The 21,602-nt window shown below is 46.2% G+C and overlaps 2 protein-coding genes across 3 annotated transcripts in view; one reads left to right on the top strand and one right to left on the bottom strand.

Moving 5' to 3' along the window:
• The window catches only part of LOC147621475 (uncharacterized), a 49,832-nt gene that overhangs the window by 26,395 nt on the left and 1,835 nt on the right, over positions 1–21,602 (bottom strand). The window lies entirely within an intron of this gene.
• Positions 4,390–5,755, top strand: LOC147621476 (uncharacterized). Its single transcript, XM_086824216.1, has one exon. It carries the CDS (start codon positions 4,390–4,392, stop codon positions 5,620–5,622), a length of 1,233 nt encoding a protein of 410 aa, XP_086680342.1. The 3' UTR covers positions 5,623–5,755.

Consider the following 21,602-nt stretch of genomic DNA (forward strand, 5'->3'; position numbering starts at 1 on the left):
CATAATACAAGGCTCTATTTCTAGCAGTAAGTACTCTCCACAGCTCACAACCGTTACGCATTGGAATGAAATGCTCTATTGCTAGCAGTAAGTACTCTACATGGCTCACATCCATTACGCAGTGACTTCCACAGCTCACACCCCTCAATGCGTGCCAAAAGGGCCAATATCATGTCCCTTGCATGCAAGCAGACAAAGCATTGGTCATAGGGAATGAGGAATCGGCTACACTGAGTGACTTCCCAACTTATGCTTCGTTTAATTCATTCCAAATTACTCCATAAAATTTTTAGGTGCTTGGCAAGAGAAGATGTCTTTGGAAAAGCATGAAATTGGACTGGTCACTGCAGAAAGATGGAGTTGCTCCAAATTAGAAGAGGACCAGCTCACTGCAGCAAATCAAAAGGGTGTGATGTGTCGGAATGCGCAGCGGAATATGAGACACACAACCGAGAGCAAACACCTGCAGGACTCCACGCTGAACAGAGGCCCACGTAGAAGACAAGCGCCAGCCTGCAACAAACTGAACTGGGAGCAGAAGGAGAAAAACGTAGACAAGAGAGTGGCTGGGTATGAACTCTGTATATACACAAGAATCTCGAAAATGAATGATACAATGGCATGGGGGCTATGGGGCCATTTTATATGGCCCCAAATACCCAGTCGGCCAGGGCTGAAGGCACCCAACTGCCTCACGACTGGAGTCATCCAGTCGGCCAACATGTGTGGGGTACACAACTTGTATAAGTCAGTCAGCCAACCTCTATCAAAGGTCACATCCACACGTGTGATAGTCGGCCTGAACCTGGAGCCTCTTGCCAGCACAGGGCACCCAAGCCATGGAAAAAATGGGAAAAGATATGGAGAGTGAGGAAAAATGAGAAAACACCTAATAAAGGCGGGCACACCACAACAGAGGCCCTGGTGTATATGTATAGACAGGAGATGACTTCTAACACCCCCTCTCAGCTCCTGGCTGTGAAACCAACCACAGGGAGCTGAGGTGCCGCCTGAGCAAATCCTGAGATAGCGACTTTGTAAAGAGGTCCACCGTACTGTCCTCCATCGAACAGAACTCTAGCAAGATGTCATCAGCAATGATCTGTTCACGAACAAAGTGCCTCTGGATGACCATGGGTTCCTCCAGTGGAAGCCCAATCCTACAATGCAACCTCTGCAACCTCACCACCTCACAAGCAGCATCACAAGCAGCCCGGTACTCTGCCTCTATCAACGACAAGGCAAAAGATGACTGCCTCTTACCGCTCCAAAAAACTGCTTCTGGGCCTGAAGTAGATCTCCTCGTGTCTGGATCTCCTCCCCAATCTGAGTCACTCCAACCATGGAGTCGGACTCCATCCATCAATCCCCCTCCTGTGTAAAAGAGTCCATGATCCTTCGCATGCCGCAGAAACCACAGGATACGCAATCCTGCCTCCCAAAGAGTCATCTGCAACCATGAGCTCAACTGCCTCATCGGGAAGCTCACATCCAATCTGGTGTCCATCAACCAAATCAATGAACCATTCTGCTTCCGAGTCAAAGAGGCATCACACTGCTCACAAGGATCAACACTTGTTACGGTGCAAAGCCAAGTCCTGGAAACCTGCTGAAGACCATGCAAGGCCTTCTGAAACCTGTCAACCACCCCCTCTAAATCCGGAACCACAAAGCCTGGAGTATGCACCTCCTTCTGCAAGTAATCAACTGCCACCTGCCTGGCTTTCCGAGAGGTCCCCGTGGAAAGAACATCCTCATCTACAGGAGTTTCTTTGTCCTGAATACTGCGAGACATCAGAGCACAAGTTACCTGTGCAGTTTCCTCTGACTGACAAACACAAGAACCACCAACATCAGTACTGGAAAGTTCCTGCCAACTGCTGTAATCAACTAGCAAGCTATCCACCATCTGGTCTCGGAAAGCCTGCACCGGCAGCGTATCCACACTTAAGTGGCCATTACCAGACTACCACTCATCACAATCCTGAGGATCTGGGAGAGAGAGTGCTGAAAGCTTGTAAACTCCATTCTCCACTCCGCCTTCCCAAACCACCTGGCCTGTTGCTTTGTCCCGGAGAGCAACAAAATGCTCATCAAACTCCACCCGTACGCCAGCCTTGCAAACCTGATGCACTGACAACAGATGAAAACCAAGTGACGGAACATACAACACCTGGGAGGAATGCTTCCCCCCTCTGCCATCAAGAAATATCTCCATCCTACCCTCACTGTGAACTGGGATAGTGGATGTATCCCCAGTAAGAATGTGACCAGAATACCTGCAGAGATCCTGTAAATCTGAACGGGAAGGAGTCATGTGCTTGGAAGCACCACTGTCTAGAATCCTCTCCCGAGTATCCGTTGCGGAGAATCCTCCAACCTCCTCCGTGCCTGAAGAAAATGAAACATCGGTGTCCATCACCTCCAGGTGCACAAAAGCCGGAGTCTTCATGATTGCTGCTGAGGAATCTTCACCCTTCTCGGTCTTCCGCTTGGGACACTGCCTCCAATAGTGGCCTTTCTCGCCACAATCATTACAGGTCCTCTCTGCCTTTAGTTTCTCGCAGTCAGCGACGGACTTCTTCTCAGAAGACTTCTCTGATGAAGCCTTCCCTTTGCCCGTGTTACGGCCTTTCGACCGTTGGCCAGTTAAGGCCTCCAAACCTCCACCCTGAGGAGGATTCGTGAATCGTTCCTCCTGGTCCAAGACCATGGGCACAAGCTCCTCCCACGTGATGGTGCTGAGCCTGCCAGTGGTAATCAAAGACGAGTAAAATGCTGAGTACTGAGAGGGCAAATGCGACAGCAACGTTATAGCCATGTCCTCTGACGATATCTCCTTCCTAGGCTGAAGAACTTCTTGCTGAAGAGCCTGCAGCTTGTTAATATGCTCCCGCATCGTCAACGACTTTGCAAGGCTCATAACCCGCATCTGTACTTCCAAGGAAATCCTCTTCATGGGCAATACCCTGTTGTAAAGAGAAGCCAAATGCTGCCATATACCTCTGGCCAACGTCATATGCTTTACATGATTGATTACCTGCGGTGTGCAATTGAGGAAGATAAACGAACGGACCCTGGTGTTGACACGATCCCACATCTGTGCCTGTGCCTCCCGGTCCTTTCGGATCGACGGTACCTCCCCTTCCTCTACTTCCGGCCGTGGAACCCCAACAATGATGAAATCAGCGAGGTCGTAAGACTCTAGAACAGATTCCATCATAACCTTCCATATGCCGTAGTTGTTCCCGTCCCATCCACACGTGTGATAGTCGGCCTGAACCTGGAGCCTCTTGCCAGCACAGGGAAACCACCCAAGCCATGGAAAAAATGGGAAAAGATATGGAGAGTGGGAAAAAATGAGAAAACACCTAATAAGAGCGGGCACACCCACAACAGAGGCCCTAGTGTATATGTATAGACAGGAGATGACTTCTAACATGATACACCCAATACAGGTCAAACCCCTGAAATATGCACTATGCACACCATACCTAATACTAATCCTCTGGATTAGGGCCTAATCCAACACAGTTAGGGGGACCCCTGGGATTAGGAAAAGCAGGCTAATACGTGTGGCTAAGGTGGATTACGTGCTATTTATGACTAGATGGTTATTTATGGCAATGACACTATATAAGTGAATTGTGGGTTTATTATTATAATACTTGATAGTTGTTGACAGTGGGTCTCAGCCTAGACCATAGACTCTTGCCATGGACTTGGCAGATGGGAGTGAGCCTTAGCCTCCGCTTGGGGGTGGTTTGTAGTTGCAAACCTACGGTTGGGAGGTGAGCTAGCCTGCACCCCTTCTTTTTGGTACTAATCTTGTTGCTTCTGTATAGGAAGATCTTTGTGTGTGTGTGTGGGTGGGTATATATATATACATACACAAATATGTGTGTGTGTGTGTGTGTGTGTGTGTGTGTGTTTTAGTGTCGGTGGTGGTGTGTGTGTGTGTGGCGGTGGTGTGTGTGTGTGTGTAGCTAGCAGAGGATTAGCGCTCGCCTGCGACCCTGCGACCCTGCGACCCTGTTCGCCTGCGAAAAAGCTTGTGTGTGTGGTGCGGTCGCCTGCGACCCTGTTCGACTGCTCGCCTGCGACCCTGCGACCTTGTTCGCCTGCGACCCTACTCGCTTGTGAGCCTGCGACTCTGTTCGCCTGCGAACCTGCGACTGTCTTCGCCTGCGTCTCTGCTTGCCACTTACTTGTCTGATAAAGTTGGCAACCACTTGTAAGAATCTGTCCAGCGACAGCCAGCATTAGGGTTTCTACTTCATTTGGGGCTTGCAGCAGATTCGGCCAGTGGTACCGCAGCAAATTCATGTCTGCAGCAGCAATAGGGCTTACAGCAGTTCTGGGGATTATAGAAAATTTAAGGTGTGCATGATGGAATCACCTGAGCTGGCCATCTATAAGCGTCGGAAAGCAATGAACACCTCGAATTTGGATGCCATGTCTTTGATTAAGGAATGCCTGCATGAGGATTTCGAAGAAGCAAGATGTGCTTGGGAAGGACCTGCTCCAGTCACAGAAGTGCGTATTCCGGTGCAGGAGCTCATGGATCCGGTTGCACAGTATGCATTGAATGCAGTGATTCTCTTTTTCCCGGGCAAGATGCCTAGTGCACAGGATGTGGGACAATGGGTTGATTTCTTGCTGAAGCGTCAAGCAGTCCGGGGTGTTTATTTTGGAGCAAGAGGATTCTATGAGGTCTTGTTAGCAGACATGGAAGCTAGAGATGCTTTGTTGGAAATGTCTCCCCTCTTCTTCAATACGCAAATGACTCATGTTCTTCCCTGGGCTCTTACTAAAGATTATCAGAGCCTTATTCGACATAAGTGCCCGGTTTGGGTTGAAGTGGTGGATTTTCCTCGTACTTGGCGTCATTTTCTTCCTTTGTTGGCTGCTCAATTGGGCAAAGTGATTTGCCCCCCGAAGTTGGATGCCAATACAAATCGTTTTTGTATTCTATGGGACACTGATCTTCCTGCTCCTACGGGCATTACCGTTGATTCTGGGGACACAGTGGTCGGAAAGCGACCATTCAAGCTTAAATGGGGGAAATTTGCCAATTCCTGTTTTCGCTGTGGCAAATTTGGTCATATGCAATCTGAATGTTCTGAACCAAATCTACAACCCCCTCCTTCGGCTGTCCCTACCCCTCAGACTCCTCCTCCAGCGAAATCTTCCCCTGAGGCACAATCTAAAGGTGCTTCCGCATCCACATCAACAACTGGACTAAATAAAGGTAAAGGGAAGCAGTCTCAAATGCCAAGTGTTCCTGCTTCCCCGAACATCAAAGACAAGGGCAAAGAGAAGCTTCCTGCTACTCAGGCGTGGATAGTACCCAAGAAAACTGTCAAAGCACGTACTCTACCATCTTCTCGCAATTATGTGCCCCCCTTGAAGAATGTTGCTCAGCAAAAACTGCCTTGTAATGATAACTCTTCCTTGGCACAGGCCTGGGATAAAGTTGTTCGATCTTATAAGGAAGTAGTTACAGGGGGCACCGCTTCAACATCGGAAGGCCATCACTTGTTTCCTCCACATTCGAGTTTTGATTTGGCAGCCGATGTTTCCGCGACAGATGCGGATGTGCCCATGGGCACGAGTTCTTAAGCTTTCTGTTGGTTTTCTCGCCCACTGTATATACCATTTAAGATGCATAGTTCTATACATTGCATTTCATATAATGTGCGTGGATTATGCAATCAGGATAAATGGAGGCTAATCTGGCACTATGTACATACTTGCAAAGCAGTTATTGTTGTTCTTCAAGAGCATAATCAGCATAATTTTGCCGGACAAACTTCCTATTTTGCGGGATATTGGATAGCTTATGCAGGATCCGCTGGATACTCTGGAGTGCTGATGCTTGTTCGCCATGAATTATTTCCCATGTTGGTATTCAATGATCCAGCTGGCAGATGGATGGTCATTCAATTTATTATCAATGGGGAAGTTTTTGAGTTTGGTGGTGTGTATGCATACACAGCCTCTACTGACAGGGCTCGTTTGTGGCATGCCATCTCCTCTTATTGTTGGCGTTCTAATGCATTTCTTTGTGGCGATTTTAATAATGCTCCAAATCATGTGGATAATACTACTGGCCATTCTCACATGCTTCATGTGGAACGACAAGCTTGGGATCTCTTTCAGCACACATGTAATGCCTTGGATTTGTGGCCTCTGTTACAAGCCAATGATCCAGGATTCACATTTCAGCATAACGCTCGATCAATGTATCGTGCTCGTCTGGACCGATGGTATCTCTTTCAGATGCAGCAGTATGATGATTTTGTATGTGATATGTGGATTGATTACTCCTTGTGTCTCTCGGATCATGCTCCGATATGCTTGAAAATACAATTCGGTTCATGTTCTGCCAATGATTCATTAACTAGAAAGAGACTTCTGCATGTCAATAATGCTTATCTTAAGCATGAGGTTTTTCGCAATCTGATTGTGGATATTATTTCGCCATTGATCTCTCAAATGCATGTTGATATGGACACAGCATGGTTTCGTTTTGTTATGCGGGTTCAATGTGTGATCCAGGATTATGGCAGACACTATTTATCGCATTTCAGAGAGCAAGTTCAACAGGCCAAAGGCACTTGTCAAAGTTTGATGCATCTGGCTAACACTTCATCTCTTACTGAAATCCAGATGACAGAGTTGCTTTCTGCTCGTGCTTTGTTGCATCGTAATGATGAGAGAAAATTGGCAAAGTGGCAGACTAGAGCTCGCCAAAAGGCTATAGCGGATAAAGGATGCACTTCTAAACAATTCTTTCGTCATCTACATCTTTCCAGGCAGTCTCAAACTATTAAGAGGATTAAACTCCCGACTGGTGATTGGACTAACTCTCGTGTGGGGCTTGCACGGGCCATGGAATCTCATTATGGCAAGATTTTTGAGGCCTCTTCTCTCACGCAGGAAGGTCGAGAGGCTCGTTGCCTGTTTTTATCTCAAGTTGCACCGATTTTATCGGCGCACCAAGCTCAACTTTTGGAAGCCGCCTTCACGGAAACAGAATTGTATGCCAGTTTGTGTGATTTGGGCCGTTGGAAATCTCCCGCTTGGGATGGCCTTACTGTAGAATTTTTCTTGTCGTTTTGGCACTACCTGGATCAGCCACTATTGTTAATGATAAACAGGGCATGGGAGCAACAGGTTTTGCCTTCATCTTGGAAAGAAGGCTTGCTCAAGTTGATTCCAAAGCAAGCACTTTGTGAAGAGTTCTCGCAATGGAGGCCGATTACGCTCATGCCTGTGGTTTATAAATTGCTGGCTAAAATGCTTGTCAATAGACTTAAAGGGTTTTTGCATGATGGTTTGCATCCATCTCAGTATGGCTTCATTCCACGAAGGCAAATTACTGATAATCTAGCAAATGTCATCATTGGCATGGAGTATGCCAAATACACTCGACAAGATGTAATGGTCATGCAGGTTGACATTGAAAAGGCATTTGACACTGTTCTTTGGGATTACATTGCAGATACCATGCTTCGGCTGGGATTTGGGCCTAAGCTATCCTCTGTGGTTTATTTCTTGTATGCTGACAGTACCTCTGCCGGTTTGTTGGATGGTTTTCTCACAGATCCTTGGCATTTGGGACGTTCGGTAAGGCAAGGTTGTCCTCTCAGTGCTTTGCTTTATGCGATTGCTACTCATCCCCTGCTTATGTATTTGGAATCTTTGACTTCGTCTGGAAGATTGCAGGGCTTGAAATTACCCTCTGGGAAACATTTTATTGCACAAGCTTATGCAGATGATTCTCTCTTTATGCCCCGCAATCACCAAGATGATGTGGAACAAATTATGCATACTCTTCATTTGTTTGGATTGGCAGCAGGCCTCAAAGTGAATTTTCGTAAATCCAAACTATTGGCTCTGACTGAGTATGATTGGCATAAGCTGCTTTGGCCAGGCGAACTTGTTCCTCCGAACATTATAGTTCGTCATTTGGGTTATCCGCTGGGTTGGGCTGTATCGGCTACACGGAAATTGGATTGGGTAGCCGAGCGCTTGCACTCCAAGTTACATTATTGGAAGTTGTCCACTTGGCCGCTTCATGTGCGTCTTAGAATTGTGCAATGCATTCTTGTAGCTTATGTGCAGTTTTATCTACCTTTGCTATATTGGTCTCAATCCCGCTTAAAGTCCCTTATGTCAAGTATATTGGCGCATTTCTGGCGCACTTCATCTCGTGGAAAGGGCCTCAGATTGTTATCCATGGACAAGTTATGCTCTCCTAAGCGCCTTGGAGGCCTGAATATTTTGGATTTGAGACGTCATGTTTTGGCAAGGAAAGCTATGCTTTTGCCGGTTTTGTTGGATCAGCAGCAACCCTGGACTCTCATGGTGTCCCATTTGTGTCGGCATATTGTCACGCCGTTCTATGGTCATTGGCAACCCACATACTGGGATCTTATATGTGGAAAACGTGAAGGACACATTCCGGGATGTCCTTTCACTTCTTCTCTCATTATTGATTGGAAGGAAGTTACTTCACATATGATATGGCATGGTTCCCGATCTTTGATGGGCAATTCCCTGCGGCTAGAGAGTTTGCATTGGAGTCGTGTATTTTCTTCCACTTTGGTTGACCGTTCACCTCGTCAGGCATATTTTCTATCTCAAAAAGGAATTTGTCAGATACATCAGGTGGTGGATGACACTGGTCAGGTTCTTTCCTTCTCTGTTGCGGCGGATCGTTTTCAATTGGGATCCCATTATTCTCATCTTTGGACAGAAATTCAGCGGATGATTGCTGATATTTCTCCTTTACCTCCCTTGAATGTGGATTCCCGTCTATCTGATTGGAATCTTGGAACCACTGCTATGAAATGTATTTCAGCTGGGACAGTTTATGCCCTCTTGCAATCGGATGCATGGATAGTCAGACATGGTAATCAGCTATGGTCTCTCTCCAAATCTTCAATGTGGTGGAAACGTACATTGTTTCGCATTTGGAAAAGTCATCTGCCTCTTAAAGAACGCCTGTTCTTGTGGCGCTGTTTGGATGGTGCTCTTCCTGTTGGTAGCTTGTTACATGCACGTCATATTGCGCCTTCACGTTGTGTCCGATGTAAAGCTACTGAGGAGACTGTCCCACATTTACTATGGGGTTGCGTATGCTCCAGATCGTTCATTCGCCGGGTCTCGACTGCTCTTCGCCTTCGTTTCCCTTCGGGCATTTTTCACAGATGCTTTTGGCTTTTTGGGGTATTACAAGCATCACAGTCTCAGTTTGCTGTATTTTTCAGCTGGGTCCGATTCTGGGTCTTTTGGACCATATGGCATGTTCGGAACAACCTCATGTTCCAAGCCAATGACATTGTTCCCTTCCATTACTTCAAGCTCTCGCTTGGTCACGCGCTTCATTTTGCTTATGATGCTGGGGACATCACTCTTGATGCTTATAGGATTTACTTTGATTGCTTCTAGGTAGTGAAGCCTATAGTTACTCTTCTTTTTCTGGGTTTTCCTCGCTTAGAGGTTTCCCACTTGTAAATAAAAAGTGTGGTCTTTTTGGTGGGTTTTCCTCGTTTTGAGGTTTCCCACCTGTAATTAATGACATGAAGCTTTACAAAAAAAAAAAGTGTGCGGTGCTTTGTTGCAGTTTTATATCATGTATGTTTGAATCATGTGGTCTAAAGGAGGAAAAAGAGAAAGCCTGCGTGGAGGGATGTGTGTAGCCATGGTTTAGTCGCACGTGGCACAAGATGCCCTATAGGCCGAGTTTCATGTCGGTGTGCAAAGCCAAGAGAGAGGCAAAGCGTATGAGCTGCCTAGGATCTATATGCAGGAAAGCATGTGTGTGCATTGTGCTTGCTATAGTTGTAGGGGACTAGCATATTAGGGCTTGTTCTTTCTGATGTAGCAAGAAGCATGAGAAGATGCTTACGGAAGTAGTTAGTTCTCGTGTAGCGGGTAGTTTTGAACCCATTTTCTTTCACCCCGGGGCTTTATATGGGTGACAAGAGGGAGCAACTCCAGGAATAACATCGGTTAGTCCTAGATAGATAGATTCCAATCAGGATGCCTTGACGAGGAATTTCGTCATGGTAGTTGCTTCAATTGCAATCTGTGTATGTCACAACCAAGTGTTAGTGACCAGATATATGACTACTTGTACTTGCTTATTACTTTCCTCTTTCCTGTACATCATTTTGATCTTGCCTATTGCCTACATGTGTAGTAAGTTTAGATCATATATTTGATCCAGCACATTTTATAGATGTAGTGCACAGGATCTCAAGGGTAGCTTTATTATATCTTTTAACAAAGAGTTTCAATGTGGCTTCATGTGCGTAGTTTTTCTTTTAGAGACTCTCATGAGTTTGACCCATGAGGAAAGCATGTCTTGACTTTTGTTGAGAAAATTACTTTGAGAAGGGTTCTCTATGACCATGGATAACTTTATTGTTGTCAGCATGGTGAGGATGGGCCGTAGTGCCACGTGTTTTTTCCTTCAAGTGCACTAGGTTTATTGGTGATTATACTGGGAATTATAGAATGTGTAGATTTTTGGTACTGTAGAACAGTTATCCTGTGACACCTACGAGTATGCAAGGCACAATGTCACACGCACCCATGCACTAAGGTGTAGTGTGACACATTGGCTCATCATGAGTGCTAAACTTATACACAAATAGCACCTTTTAGGAACATTTGTCGTACGTCATGACCCCATTGTGAGCCCCACATGTCAAGCACAAGCTACATATGTCATTCCAAGCCGTAGGTGTCAAGAGTGTGTCACTTAATCCACTTGAAGAACAGTTAAGCATATAGGTTATCCTAGCATTAGCAAGCATTTAAAAGCATTCAGGAGAAGTAATATAAGGCTTTAGGCCAGCCCTCAGGGGGGCAGCCTATGAGCCTTGGGGCTGGTGGCCATCAAAGGCCACACCTAAGAGGCATACAAAGGCTTTAACAGCCAGTTGGCAGCCCCACAAACAGCCACCGCAGCAGTCGGCCAGGAATGGAGCAGTCACCCAACAGTAGAGAGAGCAAGTGCCTCACACGTGTAAGAAAAAAAAAGCGAAACCTGATGTTGTAGCATTTATGCTATTATCAGCAAGTCATGAGCATTTATTAGCTGGCCGACGGCAGCAAATATGCACCGACAAGCAACATGAATGCATATATAAGGCAGCTCCTCAGTCCTTGATAAAAATTTAAAATCATCTTATCATTCGTAAGTCTTCAGCAATTACCTAGCAGAAGTATGTGTGCCTAAAGACTAGGATCTTTTGCTTACATCACTCAGCCAAGCACCTAGTGCTTTAGTCCCAAGGCAGCCCAAAGCTTGCGTCAGCATTCAGCCTTCAGCAGTGCCCTTCACAAATCTAGGTGTGCATAAGGCTCTATGAAGTGGCTTCAAAGTTGTCTTCAACCCATTTAATGACATTTGGTCTACATTGTCCTATCAGAATGCAAAGCAGAAATGAAGACAACTGCTGTAGAGAGCAATACACAAATGCAAGAGAGAGAAGATAGTGTAGCTCTGCTATATATACACCAATAAATCCCGGAATACTGAATGACTAGTGTGGGGGGCAAGGGGTCATTTTATATGGCCCCAGGCTGCTGGTCGGCCAACAATAAAACAGCCGACAGCAGCCCACGACCTGATCCAGCCAAAGTCGGCCAACATATGGGTAGTCGGCCAAGGCAGAACATCATGTCAGGTCAGAGACCATCAGTCGGCCAGCAAATGGAGGTAGCCGACACCCTCCCACACCCAGAAAAAAATGGGAAAAATACATGGAAGTAAGGAAAAAATGGGGAAACACCAAAACTGGGCGGGCACACCCACAACAAAGGCCCTGACATAGTGTACAGACAGGAGATGACTGCTAACACCCCCTCTCAGCTCCTGGATGTGGAACCAACCCCAGTGAGCTGAAGTGCCACCGGAGCATAGCCTGAGGTAGAGACTTCGTGAAGAGGTTCGCCGCATTGTCCTCTGTCGAACAATAAAGAAGCAAGTTGTCACCAGCCAAGATCCTCACGAACAAAGTGATATTGTATCTCTATATGCTTGGTCCGAGCATGGAAGACCGGGTTCCGAGAAATAGCAATACAACTCTGGTTATTGCACTGGATGACCGTGGACTCCTTCTGTGGAAACCCAATCTCGCCAAGCAACCTCCGCAGCCACAACCTCGCGAGCAGCACCACAAGCAGCCCGGTACTCTACCTTTGTCGACGACAAGGCAATACTTGGCTGCCTCTTGCTGCTCCATGAAACCGCTCCTGAGCCGAGGGAAAAACTGTAGCCTGATGTGGATCTCCTCGTGTCTGGATCTCCTCCCTAATCTGAGTCACTCCAACCTTGGAGTCGAACTCGTTCCTTCGTTTCACCTCCAGTGGTGTAGAAGAGTCCAAGATCCTTCGTACCCTGCAGATACCACAAGATCCGCAATCCTGCGTCCCAATGAGACTTCAACGGCATCTGCATGAATGAGCTCAACAGCCCCACAGGAAAGCTCAAGTCCAATCTGGTGTTCAGCAACCAGATCAATGAACCAACCAACTTCCGTTACAGAGAGGCATCAACAGGCTCACAAGGATTATTCACTGTAAGCTTCGTATTCGGGTCCATCAGCGACGTGATAGGCTTGCAGTTCTCCATCCCAAAGGCCTCAAGCAACTCATGGACATACCGCTGCTGAGAGACAAAGAACCCCCTCTGGGTCTGCCAGATCTCCAATCCCAAGAAGAGGTGGAGTAAGCCTAAATCGGTCATCTCAAACTCCTTTGACAAGGCAACCTTCGTCACTGCAATGTGCTCCATATGACCGCCGGTGAGAATGAGGTCATCCACATAAAGGATGATCAACGTGACCATGCCCCATTCCCGAAAGAGATACAGGTTGGCATCTGCAACCGATCTCTCAAAGCCAGTCCGTAGAAAGAAGGAATCAATCTTCTGATTCCAAGCCCTGGGAGCTTGCTTAATACCATACAAGGCCTTCCGCAACCTGTAAACAATCCCCTTTGATCCTGGAACCTCAAAGCCTGGAGGCTGCTCAACATACACTCCTCCTACAAGTCACCATTAAGGAACGCAGATTTGGCTAAGATATGGCAATAGAGGGGGCTTGAGTGGAGTATCACCAGTAGGCTGCCTTCATTAGAGGTATATATAGCCGGCATGCCTCCCTCATATTTTTGCTTGCCTAGCTTGTCTAGCTGCAGCCCCTCACTTACGAGGTTCTCCCCTCTTGCTCGGGACATGTATTCCTTTTGGTGATGATATTGAGAGCAGGTTCTCACCTGTGTTTCCTCTCCATCTTTCTCTCTCACTCTCTCTCTCTCCTGTGTTTCCACTTTCCCTTCTTCCGCTGCACATTCTATCATGGTATTAGAGCGCCAGTGATTTTCAGCGTTGGATGCTCCCTCCTCTACCTCTTCATATCTGCGTTTTTCCGCCCATGGACAGATCTGCGTTTTTTCTCCAGTTGAAGCTTGCGTTTCAGATTTTCAAGGGCTGATTCATCACCACTTCAGTGGGCTGCAGTTTCTTCTCTTCAGGGCGTCAGTTTGCAGCCTGTAGGCAGCCTGACAGGGGTGTTTTTTCTGGACAGCATACCTGCCCATCTTGGCGGCACCTTCCAGGGGTTCTCAGGCATTTTTTTTTCAGGTCTGGACAGCAACATAGCTGTCCCAAACAGGCTGCGTTTTTGGCCTGTTTGGGCTTGCTTTCCCAGCCCTGATCTTGGAGCTCTCTGGGTTCCCTTTTGCCTATCCTTTTTGGTTATTTTGTGCCATCCCTCCCACCCCTTGATTGTTCTCCGCAGCAGTTCTTGATCTGAGGCTTCAGCGTTTCCATATTCAGCCCCTTATACCTCTGCGTTTTCAGATTTGCAGCCATGGTTGCTGCGTTTTTCCGAACTGATTTTGCTGGTAGCTCTACCTTCACTTGGGCTTCATCTGTTGGACCCAAAGGTACCTTCTCTTCACCGTTTTTCCTCATAGGAGGTGTGGACACTGGTTGGCCTGAATTTTCAGGTTTGTAGCCCTTGTTTGGCTGCATTTTCTTCTCCAATGGACACAGATCACTTGGAGAGGGGGTTTCTTGTTTGGATTGTGGCTTTGGAGGCAGTTTGGTACTTGAGGAGGATACTGAATTTCAAATTTCAGTCAGCGTTTTGCTGACTTTGGAGCATCTCTACCTGTGTTTTGTTCCTGGCCTACACGGTTTCCCGGTTTCTACATGTTCCTTCCCTTCTGTTGGCGGTGGAGTGTTTTTTTTGCTGGATAGCAGTGTTTTGGCTGCGCTTTGCTTCCCACAGGAGTTTTCTACACTCAGAGGGGGCCCTTCTCCAGCTACTTCACTTGAGGATCAGTTTCGGGAGCTGTGTTGTATCTGTGGAGACTTTCTTCTTTGACAGGAGTTTACAGTTATTTGGAGGAGAGCAGTGGTCTTTTTAGAGATCCTGAGCAGAGTTTATTTTGTCCGAGCTTGTGTTCTTTGCAATATTTGCAGAACAAGAAGGGTGTTTTGCCCTTTTGCGGTGTGATCCTTTCACATGGATCTTTTATCTATTGCTGATTCTTGGGATCTGGTTCTACTTTTGGAACAGTCTTCTGCTATCTGTGAAGCTTTTGAGGACTTTGTTGCCACTGCAGTTTATATTCCTGCTTCCTTTCCTCACTGTGAGGAGTCTATCTCTTCATCTCTTGGTGATGCTTCTGAGGATGCCCCTCCCCCTGCCAGTTCTGCTGGCTTGTTGTTTTGGAGGATGGTTTTTTGGACCCGGTGGGATGCTTTGGATCTGTAGTTGCTAACCGTGCCTCGGGCACAGTGGTACTTCCAGAGTTTTTTGGATTTGGATCAGAATCAGGTTGGACTTATATCAGTCCGACGATATCTTTTTTCAGAGGGGGATGTGGAGTTCTTTCATCTTGCGATGCCCACCTCAGTGGTGTGTACTTATGTACAGCATTGGGCAACTCATGTTATGGAGTTTGAGAAGATGGACCCCATCTTTTCTACAGAGTCTTTCCATCTTGTGATGCCGACCTTTTCAGAGGATGTTTTTATACAGCATTTGGCTACTCTTGGTACAGAGTTGGAGCAGATTGACTCTATTTCTTTTGAGGGTTCCAGTGAGGAGCAGTTTGCTTCTCCCAGGATTGATTATCTACAGGATCAAATCTTGGTTGGTTATGAGGTTTTTCATACCTTCTCCAGGCTGGATACACGACATTCGACTTCGGGGAGTGTTCTGACACTTGGGTTTGGAACCATTATTTGGAGAAGCACGTCAAAGCCTACTTGGTTGTTTTCTTCCAGAGGAGCGGTGTACCTACTAGCAGCTTGTTCTGTTGCTTTTGTAGCTGAGTTGGCGAGGAGATTGCTTGTGGAGCTTTCTTGGTACCTGTTTCTGCAGTCTTTCATCTTTGATCGAGGACGGCGTCTCTGGCTTCTTGGAGTTTGCTCAGCATCCGGTGCTGAGAGGGGGTGTTAGATATCATCCCCTACTTGCTGGCTTCCTATTTGGTGTCCTATTTTAGCCTCTAGGGCTGACCATGTTAATCTGAGGGGCTGGTCACCCCTCACATGTATTTTACCCATATTTATTCCCCATTTATGGTCCTGGGTATTTTTCCCAGTCGTGGAGATATTTATCACCGGTCGGCTGCCTTCATGTAGAGGTATATATAGCCGACGTGCCTCCCTCATATTTCATTACTTGCCTAGCTTGTCTAGCTGCAGTCCCTCACTTATGAGGTTCTCCCCTCTTGCTCGGGACATGTATTCCTTTTGGTGATGATATTGAGAGCAGGTTCTCACCTGTGTTTCCTCTCCATCTTTCTCTCTCACTCTCTCTCCTATGTTTCCACTTTCGCTTCTTCCGCTGCACATTCTATCATCTTCATCATTTTGCTACAGTTGGTGAAGATAAAATTCAGCATTCATTCACAGCCTAGAAATAGTCCCAAACAGCCCCTACCTCAGCCTCAGATTTGCAGCCTTCCCTCATTCCATTGGGAAGAGTGCATAGGCTCGAGATTGGTCATCATTGGTGCTTCTACAGCCATGTACAGTTCAACCCGACTCTTGGTCCTCAGAGATCTTGCGTTTGGCTTATCGTCAGTCCAAAGTCAGTCTCTTCAAAGTAATAAAGCAAATACTATTCCGGTAACGGGAAAGGGGGCCCTTCAGTGGGTAATTCGAGACCCCATACACTGTACAGTTTCTATCTCTCTCTCTCTCTCAATCTCTTAAAGTTTGAAGTCATAAAAGTGGATCGCTAAATTCACGAAACTCAGGATACAGAAGGCAGTGTGAGAATCTGTGTGATAGGATCCTTAATTACGAATACTTCCGTTGCATGTTACAATCAGTGTCAGTGTCTCCTCTCAAAGAGAGACCATAGTCCAAGGTACCAAATAAGTATTGAAGAACCCTGAGAGCGGCTTGCCAATGGGAATGTCGAGGAGTGGAAGAGAACTGACTAAGAATACTCACACTGTAAGAAATGTCGGGCCTAGTATAAGTCAAGTGAATAAGAGAACCCACAAGCCCCCGGTTTTGCATACTATCCTTAGAGACGGGAGTAGAATCTTTTCAAAAAAGCTTGGCGTTAGGATCCATCGGACAGGAAAGAGAACACTTTGCGAAAGTTTCCTCATAGTCCCTCAATCTGAGATACCCCTTTGCAACCAATCTGGCTTTGTGTTTGCCTAGAGAACGGTCGGGATAAAACTTGGTCTTAAAGACCCACTTGACTCCAATGATCTACCTATGCAAAGGCCGGTCCACAAGCTCGCATGTACCATTTCTTTCAATGAAATCAATCTCGGCCTCCATGGCTGCCCGCCACTCAGGAAGAGCAAGAGCCTCTTTAGCTGTAGTAGGCTCATATGACTGCACCACTTTACTCATCAAGGCAAAGTTACAAGAATGACAAAGTTGTTGTAATCTCTGTGCCTGTGTCAAAGGTGCTGCTAAAGAGTCAGCAAGCTGATGAAGATCAACATCTAAGGGATGAGAGTCATGAAAAGTGGCTTCCAGCTGGCAAGGAAGCCTAGGAGCAATCCTCCATTGCACAGACGCAGGAGAAGTAGGAGAAGCTGAGCGGAGAGAAACCTGGGATGGAGAAGCTGAGGGGGGTGGGGGTGTCGAGGATGAAGAGGAAGAAATAGGAGGATGAGGAACCTCTATGGTAAGCTAGGGGTGAGACCGGGAATCATTGGACAAGGGTTCAACAAAGTGAACATCGCGGGAAATCACTAAGGACATCGTCTCCAGATCCCATAATCTGTAAGCTTTGGATTGAGAGCTATAACCAAGGAATTTGCACTTCCTAGAACTAGGATCTAATTTGGACCTAACAGAATCAAGGATATGAGCATAGGCATCACAACCGAAAACCCTAAGATGTGAAATTGAAGGTTTCTATCGTGTAAAATCCTCCTCCGAACGGATGAGTACGAGTACAGAATAATGCAACTATGGTGGGGACAGAATACAAAAATTAGGGATGCTGCAAAAAAAAATTGCATTAAACTACAGGGAGGGAGAGAGGGAGGACTAGAAAAACAAAATGTTGGCTGATAATCTTCATGTAGAGACTGTAGAAGCAAGAGCCTGAGAACCTCAGCGCTCTGATACCATGAGAGAATAGTTGAAGGAAGCAAGCAAAAGTAGAGGATAGACTTGGAGCAGCCAGCAGTGATCCAACACTTGAGCAAAAATGATAAACGAATTAAATCGCAAAAGGCATGTTCTTATATGCATCATGAAGGGGCTGGTCAGCCAGCATAAAAACCCACGACTGAGGTCAAAATCCATGACTAGGAAAAACACCTTATAAAAGGTGGAAAAAATACCCAAAAATATCAGATAAATATGTTGAATAAAAAGGGACATATAAAAGGGATCAAACGGGGATGGAGATGATCATTCCAACACACAGATCACCTTACCAAGGTAACACACCTAAAAGAACAATCGTTGAATATGGATGAGGTAGCGGCAGAAGGCTTGTGTTTTTTGCCTACATATGCAGCAAAAGGTTGTGTGTTGTGCAATCTTCCAGGCAGCTGCATTTTCCTAACCATTTTTCCTCTGGCTGCTGCGTTTTTTCACATTGGTGGCTGCGTTTTCTTCTGGGGTGCTGTGCTTTAGATTTGGTGGTTGGTTTTTGTGGTGGTCGCAGCACTTTATCTCCTATGCTATCTTCTCCATCATCCAGTGCTGTTGGTGGTGGTGCATGGGCTGCGTTTTCAGCCCTCGGCAGCAATGGAGGTGTTTCTTCGCTTGTGCTTCAGCCTTGCCTTCGCTTGAGAGGGGCTGTCCATCCTATGCTTTCACGGTGTGGGCATTTGGAGCAAAGCTCTGGACAGCAGTTGGTGGTCCTCTTCTTCGCATGTGGAGCACCACAGACTTGTGGCATCTTCAGCCTGCCTCTTCTTCGATGGATCTACCTCCTTTGTGGGTGTTTTCCAGCAAGTTTTGGTGGACTGTTTGCTACTGTTCACCCCCTTTCTCAATCAGTTTTGAGAGGGGGGTGCTTGTTCCTAGTACCTCATTCCGTTGGAGAAGTGTTGGAGATTGGTTGTGGAGTGTTCACACAAAGGCTTGCTTGCAGAGGTGTGCTACTGCCGTGGATATGGGTTCCCTCTTGGAGGAGGCATCCATCCTTGTTTCTCGAGAGCACGTAAGGTTCCCTCCTAGTGGAGAGGATCAGGCACTTGCTACAGTGCAACAGACACGACGGTGTCACTGCTACTCTTCTGGAAAGCAGGTTCATTTGGCCAAGGATAGCAAGACCAAAGGTACAGCCCAGGCCAAGACCAAGTTTTCAAAGACAGGCAATGAGCATATACAGGATGATGACTCTGATACTTCTAGTGTCCCCAAGGCTGCAAAAGCTAGGGAGGACTTGGATGGTCAACTTCTATAGTTCTGCAGATAGTTCTCCCCAATGTGCTTCCAGTCAGAGGAGGCTTGTGGGCAATTGTTAGTAGCTCCATTTCTAGTGCAAGGGAACCATGAGTCGGAGTTCCAAGCATTAAAATATTTGGTGAGACAAGTTCATTTTGGAGGTATGGACTTGATGTGCTCCATGTCTATTGCTTGGTGTAGCAGAGATTATGGACTGGATGTGCTCCATGTCTATTGCTTGGTGTAGCAAAGATTATGGACTGGATGAGTTCCAAGTTCATTGTCCGAGGTTTTTTCTAGGACGTGATGTATTCACAGTCCACTGTTGGGGGATAATGGGTATGGTGTGTCCGGCAGCTCATCATTCTATTTCACTGCACACTGGTGTGGAAATTCGGAGCCAAGCACATTTCTTTGTTGTTCGTGGTGGTATTGTGTTTCAAGGAAACAGGTTGTCAGGTGCTCTTTCCAAGGTGTATCCAGTACTGCGCAATAATGGACTGTCCATGGTTGCATTGAGCTGCAGAGAGGGTGTTACAAATTGTGCATCTCAGTGTTATGGGATCATGACTATTTATTGGTTATTTATGTCCTTTTCTCCTGATTGTAGATCGTGAGAGGTTGTCGGCTAGCTTCCTTTGCATCACTATAAAAGAGGCCTCCCATTTTCACTTGTTTATCATGTAACCTATTCACATGCACATGTTCTACACCATCTGCTGGCTAGTATTGCCATTGTAAAAGCCTCTTGCAACATAACATGATGTTCGTTGTCTGATGTCTCTCTCTCTCTCCTTTGCTCTTCCTCTCTCCTATGTTTTGCTTCCGCATTGTGCAACTTTATCATAATAGACCTAATAGCTCGGATACCATGATGAAATTATGCTGGATAGATCAAAGAGCCATTCATAATATGGATTAACATAGATTGCATTGCTAGAAATGAATTAATTACATAGGCTTATATAGCCTTTGAGGAGGTGCACTGCTTGACCATTAACACAATTAAACATTTCGGCATTTAATCATAGCCATTAAACAATCCACAAAGCTGAAAATAAAACTTGCATTATAACACCGCATAGAGGCCGGAATGGGGCAAACACCCCCAACCCCCCCCCCCCCCCCCCCCCCCCCTTGGAGTATTCCATTATCCAAGGAGAAATATAACATGTACAAGCTTTGAGGCCTTACTCTCCCCATGGGAGATGCCGGATTATCCATATACAACCAGAAACATGTCCTTCATCCAATATAGCTATCCAGCATGTCCTTCCATAGGCGCACAAACATGTATAACAACCCACATGGCTCTTCCATATGCGCATAAACTTGTATGACAACCCATATAGCTCTTCAACAAGCACATAAACCTGTAAACCAGCCCATGTGGCTCATCCATGAACTCATAAATCTGTAAACCAACCCATGTGGCTCATCCATGAGCTCATAAACCTATAGACCAGCACATGTGGCTCATCCTTGAGCGCATAAACCAGTATAACAGCATGTATGTCGCATCCATGAGCGCCAAAACCTATAAACCAGCCCATGTGGCTCATCCATGAGCGCATAAACCAATATAACAGCCTGTATATCGCATAAAACCAAAAATTTCAGCAAGATTTAGAACTTTTTTGCTGAAAAACAGCCATCCGGGGTGTGCAAGATGGTGTAGAGTAGTGAAAATCATCTTCCCCAAGCTAGATATGGCTATGGTGGGCTTAGAAATGAAGAGAAATGGTGAAAAATCAGAGTTTTCAGTCTCCAAAAACCTGCTTGAAGCTCAAACTCGCCCAAGAGATGACTCTCTCATGTTCAAATAAGCATCAAAATGCTACAATGCCATTTGTAGAGCTGAATTGAAGTGTAAGGACACTTGTCTCACTTTTATCCTCTTATCCGCCATATGTCCCAAATCCAAAGACCAAAAATTCCACAATTTTCAGCTCTAAAAATATCCCAGATGATAGCTAATTTCATAATGGCACTTTGGCAATCCCTAACCCTTGATAAATTCCGGAGGAAATGACGCAAACGGAAATTCCATTGGAGATTGCCAAAAATAGCAACTTTTCCTAAATTTTAGGAGATGATCTCTCTGTGTTCCACCACATGAGAAATACATGTAAATACCATGTAGAAACCTATTTCATTGCTCGATCTCTTCCAAATCCTCAAGAGTTTGACATACATACTTTCCACTTGAGCTTCAAAGCCCATTTCTGTGTCCAAGAAGCCGCCTCGAGTGCCTGAACCATGCTATGAACACTTGGTCCTCTATACTAAATAATCCCCCATTCCCAAAGCTTGTACATTCTTGATCTTTTGGGCATCCAAAGCCCATCCACACACATGAATTCTTGAGATGCCCAAAACGATGACACCTCCTCGTCCTAAGCAAACACCTTCACCACTTGGGCTATCATCTCATTGGCATTATTGCTTTTATTTTGCTCACATGTGTGAGGCGCCTGCTGGCCGACTGCTATTGTGGCTGTTGTAGGGCTGCCAATTGGCTATTAAAGCCTTCATGCCTCTTAGGTGTGGCCTTTGATGCCCACCGACGCCAAGGCTCATAGGTTGGCCCCCAAGGGTTGGCCTAGGGCTTTAATACCTGTGCTGAATGCTTGCTAATGCTAGGATAACCTATATGCTTAACTGTTCTCCTAGTGGGTTA

This window comes from Cibotium barometz, chromosome 30 (genome assembly GCF_041138505.1).
Source record: "Cibotium barometz isolate CiBa-2024 chromosome 30, ASM4113850v1, whole genome shotgun sequence".
NCBI classification, from domain to species: domain Eukaryota; kingdom Viridiplantae; phylum Streptophyta; class Polypodiopsida; order Cyatheales; family Cibotiaceae; genus Cibotium; species Cibotium barometz.